We start from the raw sequence: 15,138 nt of genomic DNA on the forward strand, positions 1-15,138 counted from the left end.
CTTCCTGTTCACCTCGCTGTCTTTGGATGTTCTCTTTGAAACCGACATGCTCCCTGCCTACAATCTACATAAATCCCCAGACTCACTTAGCCTTGAGTGTTCGTTCACATTACTGCCCCAAGTAAATTTAAAATCCTCTTTTCCTTTTTGGTTCCTGCTCCGCCGGCCCCTGGTATACATTTCAGTGTCCGGCTCACTCAATTGTGTTGAGTCTACGACGGTTGGGGGATTTAGCCAAAGAGCTCCTGACATGATGTTATCACAACCAGTCTCACAAATTATCATGCACCCGGACCACTCTTTAACAAAATGTTGTGGTTCTGCATGTAATTTAGAGTCTGAGAGTGATCTGATAATGTAACATAATATTAGTACAATTCATTATTTAGTTTTCTTTAATTTTGCTGAAGTACAAAGCTGAAATCCCACCGGGCAACAGAATGTCAACATTAATAATACTTAAGAATGACAGGACATGAATCAACAAGATGAGCTTTTTCATAGCAGTACAGCCAGATTTCAACACAGCCTGATACATGAGTTTATAGCAAGTGAATGCTTGTAGAAACATTAATATACCATGCTTGTGATTGTTGTGCCTTGTTTAGAGCAGCCCAGCAACAACCCCCCCTTATGCCTGTAGCTAAGTTTGCTTCTCTTTGTGTCACCATTAGATAAGCACCCTCTCCAGGACTCATCTCATCATAATGAGGGTGTCATCTGAAGCAATCGCCCTGGGAGATGGTCATTGAGTTAAGAGGCAGGGGAAGGGGAGGGGTAGAGGGGTAGAGATATTGCAGATAAGAAAAAAAAAAGAGAAAAAAAAGTAAATGAATTGAGACCATGACGGATAATACGAGGAAGAGAAACAAAAGCATTTCAGAGGATGGGAGTGCACTGAAAAAGCAGACTAAAGCCGAGATGGAGATCATTTTGGGGAATTCCAAAATTAGAACTGCCACCGCATGTGCCCACACAGCCGCACACCCATGCACGCACACACGGCCTTGTGCTTAACTGCTCAGCGTTAAGGTCAGAGTCACACTCTGTCTCCTTAGGTCATTATCGTGAGCCCCTAAAATAGACAGCCAATTGTGTCACAGCCTGTGAAGTGTCTGTGACATTGAATAAACAACCCTCGACCCTAAAGCTCTTCGTTCAAGTCGGAGCGGAACGAGGAGCTTTGAAACAAAACGGAGCCGGACTGACACACACATGCTTTAATTTATAAAGGGACACACGGGCGTGCACGCACAAACATTTAGCTCCCTGCACTACCACCATGTAGTGACACATGTGGTCCAGAGAGAGTGAGCTGCTGGAGGACTTGGCAAGCAGCTGGAACTCTCGCCTCACTGCTAAACTATGCACAGACAGAAAACACACTCAGATATGCACACACACACACACACAAAGGTCTGACCATGTTCCTCCTCTCCACCTCAGCGCCCAGCCGCTCTCAGTAGACTCTAATGTTGTTCCATCCATTTGACTTTACTTTCTTGTGTTAATGAGAGATACTGTTGAGAGGAGCTGGCGGTTGATTGAGGGTGAGGACTGCTAATCACTGGAACAGCTAATCAGTGCTTGTCGTAAATATTGATTAGTTCTGTGCGTTATGGACGTGCTCATTAACCGGTTTGTCATCATCTTTCCTCCCCTTTCTCCTCTTTCTTTTGCCCCCCCCCCCCCCCCCCCCCCCCCCCCCACTCCTTGTCCTTCAACCTCCCCCCCTTTTCCATCTTCCCCTCCAGCAACCTCCAACGGTACAGTCGAGGGCCTGGAGAACCGGGAGGGAGGCGTGTGCAAGAGCCGAGCCATGAAAGTCATCATGAAAGTCGGGCAAGGTAAACGTGCACTCACCTCACATGTAGAACACAATCCGGCACTGTTGCCTTGAAGGCATGTTTCACTTTGGTGTGACATTTTCATTTATCGTCGCGTGTGCCCACCGTGACTTTGACCAGCGTCTGACGAGACCCGCTCTCGGGAACTGGAAAGTTGTTCTGTGAGCGCCGGCCACCAGTTTTAATGTTTTTTCCATTTTTGTTCCGACATCAAGGCGAATAGCCCCTGCTGGCTTTGCATTTGGTGATGAGATTTTACTCATCGTGATGTGAACCATGATTAAATTTCTGTAAAATGAAGAAAATTAGGTCAGGTAAGGCTTTCTCTTTGTGTGGTCAAATGTGATATAAAACAATGAAAAATAATTTGCCCCTATTAATTCCCTGAGATTTTTCTTTTATTGTCCTGAAATACTCTGTATGATATTGATATACATTGACACACTTAATAACTTTGTGACCAGGGTTTGTGTCATATTGTTTAGCATTGCCATGAAGAAATTATAAATGATAAAGTGAATTTGAATTTGATGCACTTTACAGCAATTTTATTAGTTAGTCTCAATATAGATATATTTAGATAAAAGTAAACAATTTCTTAAAAAGAAAATAACAGTGTCACACGCCACTTTGTGGCTTCCATCAAGAGTATTAAAACACTTAATAATTAGTTGATAACACATTATGCTATTAATGTGTTATACACACATGTGACGTGTGTCACTCGGAAATCTGTTTATAGATATTCCCAGAAATAAAAATAAAAAATTGTTTTTCAACTCTAGGATTATTTACTGGAATTCTTACAACCTCCCTTTTTTTTTTTTTTTTTTAACGGTTTGTCAACTGAAACTTATTCATTTCTTCTCCATAATTGATGCTGCAACAAAGTAATTTCCCATTGTGGATTAAATATTTTCTATGAAATAAATGAGATTGAATAGAATGAATGGATATGAATAACGGAATAAAGGAAAGCTAAAGAAAAATGAATATGATACAGTTTGGGAGATCACATATCATCATTTAAACCCTGTATTTCTCATTCATGACATTTGAGTAGAATTTGTGGAAACTAAGATGTTCTCATGTAATTGTACAAAGAGTTTGTTTTTCAGTATATAAATGGATTATTTTGTGTTAATGAAAGCAAAGTGGACGCATTAAAAAGAGCTTGCATCAAAAAGTAAACGATCGAAATTTGAACTCTCAGACGAAGAAGATTTAAAGATCACTCTTGAATCAGGAGTTGGGTTTTTTTTAGCCTTGCCCGTAAGACAATAGGGACATAGCGTGTTAATGATCTGTGTAACACTGGGTCTCCGGTTGTGTTAGATGATTGCAAGTAATCAATGATTAGGGCTGCTTCATGGACTCCGCTAGTCGATTTTCAGGATTTGTGCGTCACTGTGATGAAGTGACCTGATTAATTGGCCATTGAATTCCTGTCTGGTAACGTTGGATATTACGTTTCCAGCTGTACTCACAGAAAATGTACTGTTGCGGCATACATTGTGATATAAAATTACACAGGCATCTACATCTAATGATGGATGATTTTATCCATGTTGCCCACCCCTGTTGGTAATGTAGACATGTTGAATAAATCTTTTATATCCATGAGCAGCTTTTGCAAATTGTTTAGAAAAGAGATCCCAAAGAAATAACAACCAAATGACAGATGACTTGTGTAGAATAACTCCGCTTCCAAGTAGTGTAAAAGGTCTCTGATGTTCACCGGTTGTGATTCTTCCACAGTAATCACAGTATGAGACTGTGTTTGAAATTGGTATGTAAGTGCATGGCCAGGGTAAATCAGCTAAAAATGCTGGAGGTAAACAAGCAAGCTTTGTTTAGATATCCTCGGACCCAGCATGTGGTTTGCATCATGCATTTCACTTTTATACGTAGTTATACTCACTATGTGGACATCTGTATCCTGGGTTTGACAGGGTACAGTACACAGATGTGTTACTCTGTAAACATTTCCTCCATCCTCAGTGTGGTTGTTTTGACCCAAACAGACACTAACAGCCATCTGAGAGGAACATCTGCCCGCCGCGGTGATCTGATTCCAGACTAAAAGCAAGAGCTCGCCATGTCAAAAATAAACCGAGACTCGCCGAGGAAACTGCACAGTGTGTCTGAGTGCAAATTTGTCGGCAGATATTTGGATGTTAGTTTGTGGGATGACAGCAGTGCATCCTGTGGCTGTCGGTGAGAGAATAGAGGCTAACAAGCTGCTGATGCTAGCAAGGTGTGAGTGAGAACAGATTCAGCAGAGGCAGGGAAAAATACGCACAGCCATCTCAGCAACAGACAGCCGGCGCATTATCTCTCCATGTAGGTCAATTTGAGCGTCTGACAGCCTGCGATTGCAACAGCACGGCAGAGTGACAACACGGCCGCATGACTGCAGGCGACACAGGCGGTGAATCTAAACTATTAACTATGTGAAAAACAATCCCATATTCACACGTCAAGGAAAGCTGAAAGGAAATGCCTTTTATAGAGGGAAGTTCGAAGAAAGTCAGCCTCGGCTGGGGTTCCATTGTTGTGGCTCCCCGACTGGTCCTCAACTTCGCCAGAGCCGAGCACTCGTTTCCCAAATATGGTGCACAGCGAGCTGTCACTCACAATCGATGTGCCCTAAAAACCCTGTTAGAAAAGATGCTGTCGGCCCAGCTGCTTCTACTTTTAAATCTATTTCTGTGGGTGGAATATTTGATGCATAATGTGCCCGTCCAGCCCAGTGGCTATTTGAAGAAGGGCTCTGAGAAATTACAGCGTTGACAGCAACTTTGATTTGGCTGCTGGGTGCAGTTTCTATGTGATTGTTTTTCCTGAAAACTGAGCAAAGTCTCCATTAATGCCATCTGCACACACATAGGGCCTCTGTTTTTATTATTTTCATTAATCTGCTGGTTATCATCGCTGCCGAAAGTGCTGAAAAATGTCAAATGTAATTTGCCAAAATGACCAAAGTACTTTTCTTTTTTTATCATATATAATCTGTCCATGGTTGAATATAATAAAGTACTTTCACATTACTCAAGATCAGGGGACATAAATTGGATTCGTATGACTTTAAACTTCTGTTCTGCTACAATTTATAGTAATATGTGTGGTATTATAGTATAGTTGCCTTTAATCCTGATGTCATAGGCCGCCATTACATTAACATAGTCTATTTTCAGCATTGTGTTTTGATAATCGTACCGACATTATTTAGAGACATCTTTCCCCATAATGTTTTGACAAAAATTCACTAACAAATATTGATTACTGATTCAGTTTTTCTTAGGAGCTCATACCTGCCTCTGAAATATGAAGTCTTTTTCTGTTTGTTTGTTTATTTTAAGACATTGAAGAACTCGGGCTCTGGTCAAATGTCTGCACTTTTTTCCCTAAAATTGAAAAGAAAAGTCCTCACCGGACTAATCGATAATGAAAGTATACATTCTTCACAGGCCCGGGCTCTGCCTTCAGCAGCCGCACGCCCTTTTGTTTCTTTTTCATCAAACGCAATAAAACCAAAGCTGTTGCTCGGCCCTGACCCCAGATGTGATTGTGTGTTTGGTTCACGTATCCTCTGTCTCTGCAGCCGAGTGCCTTCTGTTCGCCAAATCCCCAAGATCCTCCCATATGTCCGCTTTCATTTCTTTGCACTTAAAGCTATGGAGATTCATTCCAGTGTGAAATATGTGCTCCTTCTTTTAATGCTACATTTACAATGCATTTACATTTAATTGTGCCAACACTCTTGGGTATTATCTCATTGAGTCATCTGTCTCTGGCAGTTTCTGTGCCAGAAGCCGATGAGTCTTCGTCGCTAATTGTGCTTTAAATACTTTGTGTTTTTTGTCTTTTGTCTGTGAAACAATAAGAAGTTTTGAAAGAAAAACAAAAAGAAAAGTGATGGCAGCCCATATTTCATACATACAATGCTGTTCAGTCGTCTGCTTCCCCTCCACCACATCATGTCAACGTGCTTATTAGAAATATGTTGACTCACGCATCTCTCCCCTCGTGTTTTCTCTCCACCTTCCTTTCCCAGCATCCACTGTGTCTCTCCTCTATCACTCGATCATTGCCCCCCCCTCCCCCTCTACCTCCTTCTGGCGGGTTGGCAGTTCTGAGGTACTTGCTGTCTGCATAGCTAAGGGAAATGTCAGCAGCACGCGCAGAAAAATGGGTCAGAACATTAGAACGCTCCCTGCACATGCTCAGTGGTTGGCACAGTGTTGAGGCTATGTGCACGGAGTGAGTCAGATCAGTGTGTCCTCTCATATCCTCTGTCATGCGTGAATGTTCCCACTTCTCACTCCTGTCTCCTCTCATCAATTATTGACAGCGCACAACAGCTCACGGCTAAGTTCGGCACGGCTGCAATCAGTATGGAGCGCTGCTGTGGTCTGGACATAGAGAAGATAGAGGAATAGAAGGGATTGGATTGTGAGGAGAGTGATTTGTGCTCAACCAAATAGATGCAGCCATTAATTCTCTCCTCCTTTTTTTTTTTTTACTCGTATCTGTCAGACATCCCACACTTGAATCCACTCAAGACTTTGCTAAAGCTGGTTGGAAGTCAAAAATTGACTGCTGGTCTGAGTTCCCCTTTCCAGCCGCACACACTCGCCACAGGGGACTCAAATACAAATTGCCTCCCCACACGCCCTCCTCTCTTTTTATATGCACACACCCCTGAAGCAGGCCTTCGGGCAGATGCAGATAAAGACTAGTTGAAGAAGAATCTGATAGAGTGCCGTGGAATCCATCTGGCTGGTTTGTTAATAGCGTATAACTGTCTTCTGTCTGCCGGCCCTGCCCTTGTGAAAACCACACTGAGGGCCCACCAGTGTTTACTGCACAAAGACTTCAAAGTGTGTGTGTTGAAATCACAACAGACAGTCAGATAAACTGTCTGTTTCCTTTGCGCTCCCCTCAGAGCACATTCAACCCGCCCCCTCCTCTCCTCTTCTCCCCCCAATTTCTTCCTGTCCTCATATTATCTCCCCCTCAGAAGTGTGTCTCCTCCATGCAGAGTTAAAGCCAGAGCAATAAATAAGGCATATTATGGCCTTTTAACGTGATGAATAATGTAAAACAATAAAAAGTTAATATATAACTACTTTACCCCCATTCTGCCAGGCCTAAGTGTATTGTAAGTATATTGTAGGTGTGTGCCTGTGTGTGTGTGCATGAGGTGTGTGTGTGTGTGTGTGTGTGGGCTACGCTCCCACGAATGTGTCAGTGTTGGAGATGCCTGTCTGAGTGTTTGCTGAAGGAGCTGCTGATGTAGATGTGAGCTCATTTTTTACGACAGGACAGGGATATTGGTGTGTTTCACAGCAATTGCAAATTCGTCCTTCCTCTTTTTGTGCTTTCATCTTCTCTCCTGACACACTTTCAACACATGCACAGATAACCTTCTCAGAGTATAAAAGATATATCAAAAGATAATAAAAATAATCCGTGCCATTGTGGAGAACAAGTCATTGTAATTCAGCACATGCAGCCTGCCAAGACTGAGTTTCTGTGTGTTTTTTTTCATTTCCCACAGACCCAAATACAGGGAACCCCGCGGCTCCGGAGACTCCAGAGGACAACGCCATACCGGAGTCCAGTCCCAGTCCTCCCGACCAGGGTCAGATTGGGCCCGTGTTGCCGGGAAACTCTGGTAAGCAGACTGACAGACCAACACTGTACGCATTAACTGCAGTTTAAGTCGCCTCAATGGTGCTTTCTAGTTTTTAAAGTGCAAATATTTTAGTAAAGCAAAGGCCACAAGGGCTCCACTTATAGTAAATCACATTTAGCCTGACAAGAAAAATAAAAATAATAATTCAGCATCTCAAAGTCTATTATCTCTCATGTAGCTTTTCCATGCTGCAGGCAATTCTTTTTTTTATGGGGCGAGGAGAAGGGGGCGTCAGCATGCTGAAGTACTTGCAAAACCACCACGCAGAATAAACTGAAACTCTCCAAAATACAGATTGCAGGGAAACAACATAAAACCGCACCCTAAACAAACACAGCTCACCCTGAGTCACAGTGGGTGTGCTGCACCCAAAGAGACTCAAAGACAGGCTCTTTTTCTTTTTTTTTTTTTAAATCTCAGACTTGGAGATAAATGAATATTAAAAGGAGTGGTAACTGAAGAAGTCACTCGACCCTTCGCCGATGCTCTGGGCCTTTTGTTTCCTGTTTTTACGGACAGTTTTCTTAGCTGCCTTGCACAGGAGGAACTACTTCTTCTTCTATTTTTAGACTGCTCCCCGACACTAACTTTATGACTTACTCCACAACTTCGCTGCCACAAACTTCCTCCGAGTCCAGACTGTTCCGCCTGTCCCAGTGTGATAAGCCCCAACTTATTTCATAATTGCTTATTTGACATTAGTTGCTCTAAAAAATGTCACTTCCCCTCCCATACGGGTTTTTTTTTTTTTTACCTGCCTGCCATTGTAAGCCCACTTATTTTGTCAAGTGAGGAAACGGAGGGTGGAATGAAGGACGAGTCGCTGTGGTTTTGAGGAGCTGATATTTCAGGAATGAAATTTCTGACAGCCTCAGCTGCCCAGAATGTACAAAATTCCTTCAGCGTCTGATTTCACCGATAAGGCTAGAATTGGTAGCTTTCACTCATATCATTTGGTGGCGATAAGGCACAAGGCGCAGTTATTCCTTTATCAATAAATGGTTAAGTGCAAAAGTGGTCGGCCTGTGTGTGGAGACAAAGTCATTAGTGGGGATGGCAGTCTCCAGAGGTATGAGACTTTTGTGTGCCTGTTGAGGGTGAGGGGTGAGGGGGGTCATGGACAGTAAAAGAGTGATGGCGAGGGGGGGGCAAGAAAAGGGCGAGTGCTGCTCTTTGGCAGCAGCTGCACGCATACATGGAAAACAGATTTGGTTCTTCTCAGATTTCAGTCACCAAAGGAGCCAGCCATTCTCTTTCCCATCCAGTAACAACCACCCCCCCACCCCCTTCTCCCATTTCCCTCCCATCCTGAACCCCTTAAAACAAAGGGATAAAATAAAATCAGATGTTCAGATATGCCCTCAGTAGTTTTTTTTCCATCCCTCACTTGGCCTTGGCCACGCGAACGTGGCCTCGACACGTTATACAACTTGCCCTCGCCCGAATCTTATCAAAGTGGGAATCTTTATCAGGTGGAGTGATGACTACACATATCATTAGGAGGCTATTTTGATAGAGCTGATTCACTTAGATCATATCAGTGGGACTGTTGTTCTGTTGAGCAATCAAAAAGCTGGTCTGCCTCACAGCTGATTTGGTAAGAACTGCACATGACAGGACTGGCTTACTGTAAATGTTGTGTTGTCTCTAAGGGACTACATGAAAATTACTTTGTGGGGGAGGGGTGTTCTATCTCCTCTTAGAAATAAGTGAGAACCTTGTTGGCACATTAATATTTTCTTTGGATATACCACCCACCCCCCAAAAAAACAAACAAATGGGGAGAATACAGCCGCTCTTTGTTTTACATTGTAGTATTATTAAGTAAACTGATCACATATCAACCAGAACCTTTGTGCTGAGCAGCTTGTGCACCTTCATATTCAGCATTTTAACCCCTCCCCGAATTCTCTACGCATGGCGAAATCCAACACAGAACACATGAAAGGTTTGATAATTTTTTAAAAGATGATAAATCTCTCAAATGTGAAATATGACATAAAACAGGGATACGAGGCAAGAGTTTTCTCCAAAAAACTTTCCTCCTGTCTGCGAAACTGTAACTTATGATTGTCTGCCTTCTCTGACCTTCCGCTCCCTAAGCCTTCTCTTTTTTTATTTCCTCTACTAGACCACATGAATCAAGACCAGTCTGGGTCCTCTTCAAGCTCAGACGGCATCCTTAGCTCCAAAGTGGCCTTGTTCGCCACCATTGGGGCCGGCTGCATCATCTTCCTCGTGCTCATCCTCCTCCTCGTCATCCTCCTCATCAAGATGCGCAAGCGTGCCAGAAAAAATGCCCACTCGCAGGCTCGCCCCTCGGCGCTGTCACTCAGCACGCTGTCCAATCCTAAGCTGCCCGGCGGCACGGCCGGCACAGAGCCCAGTGACATCATCATTCCGCTGCGGACAGAGAACAACTACTGCCCTCACTATGAGAAGGTGAGCGGCGACTATGGCCACCCAGTCTACATTGTCCAGGAGATGCCTCCGCAGAGCCCTGCCAACATCTACTACAAAGTCTGACACGCTTCGCACAGCCAGCGACACGGTCAGGAGAAAGGGGGGGAAAAAAAATAAAGAGGAGCGCTTGATTTACGTTCTTGGGAAGAACACTTTCCTTTGCATTCTGGGGACTTGCTTCCTCAAGCCCCTGTTATTTCTACCACCTGCTGCACAAATCTGGAGAAACACGCACTGACCAGTAACCACCAGGGTTGCGAGCTGACTGATGAGAAAGGTTTATTCTGTTTGTTTGGGTTGTCTGACAATCCCCACCTCCCTCCTCCTCCCCCCCTTCCTTCACCTCCCACCCCCTGCATCTCCCTGCTGTGTTCTAAAAGAGAGGGGGGAGGGGCTGGAGTGACCAACCAACCAACAGATGGAACTCTTAACGGATGGGATATAACTTATCTCAGCTCCCTGAAGTACAGTCTGTGCTACACCCAATTAAACACACCATCCTAGCACACTAAGCCAGGCAGAGGAAGACACTCAGCCTGCTGTTTGTGTGTGAGCAGAAAACGTGTGTGTATGTGTGCGCCTCTGTGCATGTGTGCGTGTGTGATAGTCGGGGTCCCGTGCTGGGCCAGGAAACTCTCCAGATAGCTCAGGTATCTTACACAGTGTGTGAAATAATGTGCTCCTCTCCCTTCGCACCTCTGATGTTTGCCTTACTTACTATTTTTGATGGAGGATTTCCTTGAACCCCGATTCAGTTCACAAAGCAGTTGTATTTTGTTAGACTTTTCCTACAAGTGCACAATGTATAGAGTTACATAGATCATCATTATTACTCCACCTTCTCGCTGCCCATGTCATCCATAGCTCTTGTGTCCTTTTGCTTAAGTAAGTACCTTGACCCGGACTGTAGATGTCGAGGTGTGTATGTGTGCGTACGTGAATACTCCCTTATCCATCGCTCCGATATGAGTTTCACCATTACTGTGGTATTTATGGCCTGCTTGTGTGTATTCTAGGGTGTGTTCTCTGTGAAGTGTCTATGTGTTTGGGCATGTCCAGACCAGTTTTCAACGTGGGGAGACTTGATTGGCTTTGCAGTAGAACACTACGTTACTGTATCCTAAGCTTCAAAAACAGGACAGACAGCGATACGCCGAGACAGAAGAGCCTATTCTCTGAAGGGCTTTCAGGTTGGTGGTTTCTAAGACGGGCAGGTTGGTATTTGTTTGCTCCATCTTCTCGTGCCACCGTTTAAGCATCAAACAGTCAGGTGGGCGTCAGTTGGACGGCTGCCACTGATTGGCTGGCCTACATAGGTAGGATGCCCTATATATAAGTTGAATACAGAGCTACGGCTGAGCACTGGGATACAGTGTTGTCAGATGCCAACTGGCTGCCATCTGTAGATGAGTCATCGGAGTGCACAGTCAGAGGTGTCACCAGCGTGTGACTAATCTATGTGCCATCTTCATGCCCACACTCGCCAGCCAGGGAGAAGAGCAGCGGAGAAAGGAGAAAATGTTCCTTTGACTTGGCTTTAACCTGAAGGAGATGACAATGGTGGGAATCAGGGTTGGGGGGTGATAGGAAAGGCAGGAGTTTGAGGAGGGAAGGTGTTTAGGATTCATTTTTCCATCCTCTCACCAGTTGGGCTGTGAATTAAAAACGCTGCGCAGAATATTCTACAGTCAAGGTGTTCAGCCAGCGAAGACACTGCAGCCCAGCTATCACACAGCCCAGGGCAGCCAAACGGGATTTACTGCAGCTGGATGCGCTGGGAGGAGGAGGACGAGACAGTTTCTGTGTGAACATATGGGTGCTTATGTGTGTGAGGGCTTATTTGTTGCTTTACTTGCAGTTTTCTCCGTGTACGTGTACATGTGTGTATATATGCAGCTGAACAGACTAGTTTCTTGGACTGGGACATGCTGCCACGGCGGAGAGCGCCGCAGTCCTGGCTAATGATGTGTGAGAGGAGAGGGGAGAAGATAAGGACAGCCATTCTTCAGCACAGAGACACAAGCTGTCGTTCGACACACACGCACACACACAAACACACCGAGATTGACGGGTCCAGGTCTATCTCTAGTCGAACGGTCAGACTGGCGGTTAATGTTTTTTCTCTGGCAGAGACGCCTGTCATCCTCTTCCACATACAGCACCACGGCCATCCACCTACAGACACTGTTGAGTTAAAAGGCAGAGCAGCTTCAAGACTCCGGGAAGACTCCAGTGGCTCTTGCGTGTCGTTAACCTCAGAGTTAACAACCAAAACAGCTGCTGCTTGTGCTTTTGTGGTCCTGTGTTTTAACTCAGCATGCAGCCCTCAGTGGCCCTCTGCGAAAAGCATCTAGAGCATATATTTTTGTTTCGGATCGCTGCGCATCCATTCAGCTACACCAGCTTAGGGAGTCATTACCAAATTACCACAAACCATATCTCATTTTCATTCATCCTGGCGACCACTTAATGTTCTTTGAATTTTGGGGGGAGGGAATTAAAAGAAGTTAACGGAGAAATGTAAATATATGGATAGAGCCCAATTTAAAATGTAATTTCACCTGAACACTGCTCATAAGGAAAATTTAAGATTAGATTTTTGTAATGGAGGATGTTTGTAAATAGCTGTCTTTTTAAAGTGTGTTTTGTATGAATCCTTGCATTTTTGTCTCTGCAACATGTTTTTATTTTATTTTCCTTTAGATTGAAACTTAATATTGCAGCGATCACACAAGCTGTCTTTTATGCAGCATCCAGTATTGTCAAAAAGTCTTTGTTACCACATGTGTTTATGAAAAGAGAAAAAAAAAACAACACAAAAACCTAGAGTTCAGACTTTTTTTTTCAATTCTTTTTTTTAATTATTACTTTGCCATTCAACAGGAATTATAGAAATTGTTCAGGACTGAAGCTTTGTCGCCAAGTGGCTCTGAAACAGATCGCTCACTGAAACTATGATGATAAGGCCCCCCTTCCCTGTTGGAGACGACACTTGACTCTGCATATGAAGACTGTGTTATTCCCCTCCCTTTGAATTATCTACACCCTCCACCCCATTAAAAGATGTGACAAAAGCATTTTTGGTCCAAAAAGATGAATCTTATCTCAGTTTTAATAAGTCCACAGGACCTGATGGGGAGAGACGCAGAGAAAGACGAGGAGAGACAGGAGAAAGGAAAAGGAAAAGAGGCCATGTAAGGGAGTGCGACCGTAGTGCGCCGGCCAATAAATCATCTGGTTTACACCACTCATTATCTCCCAGGCGGTCCTTTGTTTTAAAGATGCTCTCTCCTTCTCTTTCTCTCCGGCCGCCCCTCTCCTTTGTCATCCCTCCCTTCCTAATTTAGCACAAGGATGTTGGTTGCCCATAGTATGAGCCTCACTGTAGGTTGATTTCTGCTCTTGTAAGCCACAGTATTATTTTTTTAATGTGCATGTGAAAGCAAAAACCTGTTGAATTGATTTCCTTTTGTTTGAATCACAATTGTCAAGTTTTCTTTTCTTTCTTCTTCTTTTTTTTTTTTTGTCGCCATTCACTTATTTGCCGCTTCTCAGCGTAACCTGTTGGCACCAGCTACAATGGAAATAACGTTCCACCAGTTTGGAAACTACCGCATATTGATAAATAAAATTTTTCCCATGGAACTTGGTCTGGAGTGATCTTCTTTATCTTCCTTCTTTTTTTTTCCTCGAGGGTTTATGAGTGTCCGTCAAAGATTTAATTTCATTTCAATGAGATGCATTGACCATCTCAGAGCACAAACCAGCCGCCCACGCGCACAGCAACCCCCCCAAACCCTCACCTCAGGGGTCAGTGCTGCGCAGATGGGTTTGTTCCGATACATTAGTCAGATTGAAATCACAAGCAGGCTTCATAAATTCATATTCAGGGGATGTGGACACGCCTTTTTGCATAGCAACTAATACCCGTATCAACTCTCTCTGGCCTGGTGTCCTCCAAAATTACATTTCTTCATACATGATTAAATCTGATTGGCTGCACTCTGCATTTTCAGTGTGTTTGTCTGAAATTACAGTCTGCATTTATACGACCGAAGAGCAAACGCCAAGTCCTTGGTGAAAGCAGAGATGGCATGAAATGTTATTAAAGTGATTGGGCATTTTCTCTGACAAACACATCAGTGTTTGTGGGCATGGCTTTCATGCTGATGATGATGTGAGCAGAGACGGAGTGGGCGAGTGAAGAGACTGACGGAGGAAGAAAAAGTCAGAGCAATGAAAGGCTTAATGTGCCTGTGGCTTCACTGAACCCCCCACCCCACTCCTGTCATTCTTCTTCACCGTTTTCTTTCTTAGCCCCAGGACAGGTATACGTTCATCTGGTTTCCTGGCTCCGTACCGAGACGCCCCCATAGATCTACAATACTGTGGATTTATTAAAACCTTCCCCCTGCTGAGCTACTGTGTGTAACTGCTTGTATTTTTCTGTGTACGTCATTGACTGAGACAGTGTTTGTCTATGTGCATTACAAAGCCCAGCGTGGCAGCATGCACTGCAGCGGTTCTATTTCTTTTAGAAAAGCCATCTTCTTGAACCCAATTAAATCCGATATTATTACAACTTCGATCTACAACCTATTCTTATAGTTATGCATCGTTTATCTTTTTTAATCCTGTAACATGAAGGCTCTCATGTCTTTATAGATGAAACGAGTCACCTGGGAAACGCAACAGCTGCCAGCAGTTTGTGGTGACTTGGGAACAATTCAATTTACACTTGTTTTAATCCACAAGCATGAATACTAATTGAGAAAAGAACGTCCACCCTGTGTTTAGTTAGTTAATAATGAAATAATAAAATAAAAATAAAAGCTTACTGTAAAATGGGAAAGACTTAAATTACTTGAGGTAATCAGGGGCCCTGTTCAGACCTGGTGCCAACATACCTTTGGGGCCATCAGCTCACAAGTGGACAGGACAAAATCCAGCAGTGAAATCGAGCTGTGAATGCACTCAGGGAGCATTAAGCAGTACGATTACATGCACAGCTGAGTCGAGCTGAGTTGATAGACCAATTTGGCCAACCACCGTCTCATTATATGTGCATGGGACTGGAATTAAGTTATTAACCAAAGTATGTCAGACACCACAGCAATGTGGACTGTG

General features: G+C 43.8%; 1 protein-coding gene across 1 annotated transcript in view; it reads left to right on the plus strand.

Moving 5' to 3' along the window:
* The window catches only part of efnb1 (ephrin-B1), a 55,521-nt gene extending 41,865 nt beyond the window's left edge, over positions 1–13,656 (plus strand). Inside the window, exons 3-5 of the mRNA XM_072396085.1 lie at positions 1,755–1,847; positions 7,411–7,527; positions 9,680–13,656. Coding sequence (XP_072252186.1) covers positions 1,755–1,847; positions 7,411–7,527; positions 9,680–10,074 — 605 coding nt within the window. The 3' untranslated portion in view covers positions 10,075–13,656. The remainder of the gene's footprint in view (positions 1–1,754; positions 1,848–7,410; positions 7,528–9,679) is intronic.
* Positions 13,657–15,138: the final 1,482 nt, after the last annotated feature.

Source organism: Leuresthes tenuis, unplaced genomic scaffold (assembly GCF_036924035.1).
Source record: "Leuresthes tenuis unplaced genomic scaffold, fLeuTen1.0.hap1 SCAF_11, whole genome shotgun sequence".
In the NCBI taxonomy this organism is placed as follows: domain Eukaryota; kingdom Metazoa; phylum Chordata; class Actinopteri; order Atheriniformes; family Atherinopsidae; genus Leuresthes; species Leuresthes tenuis.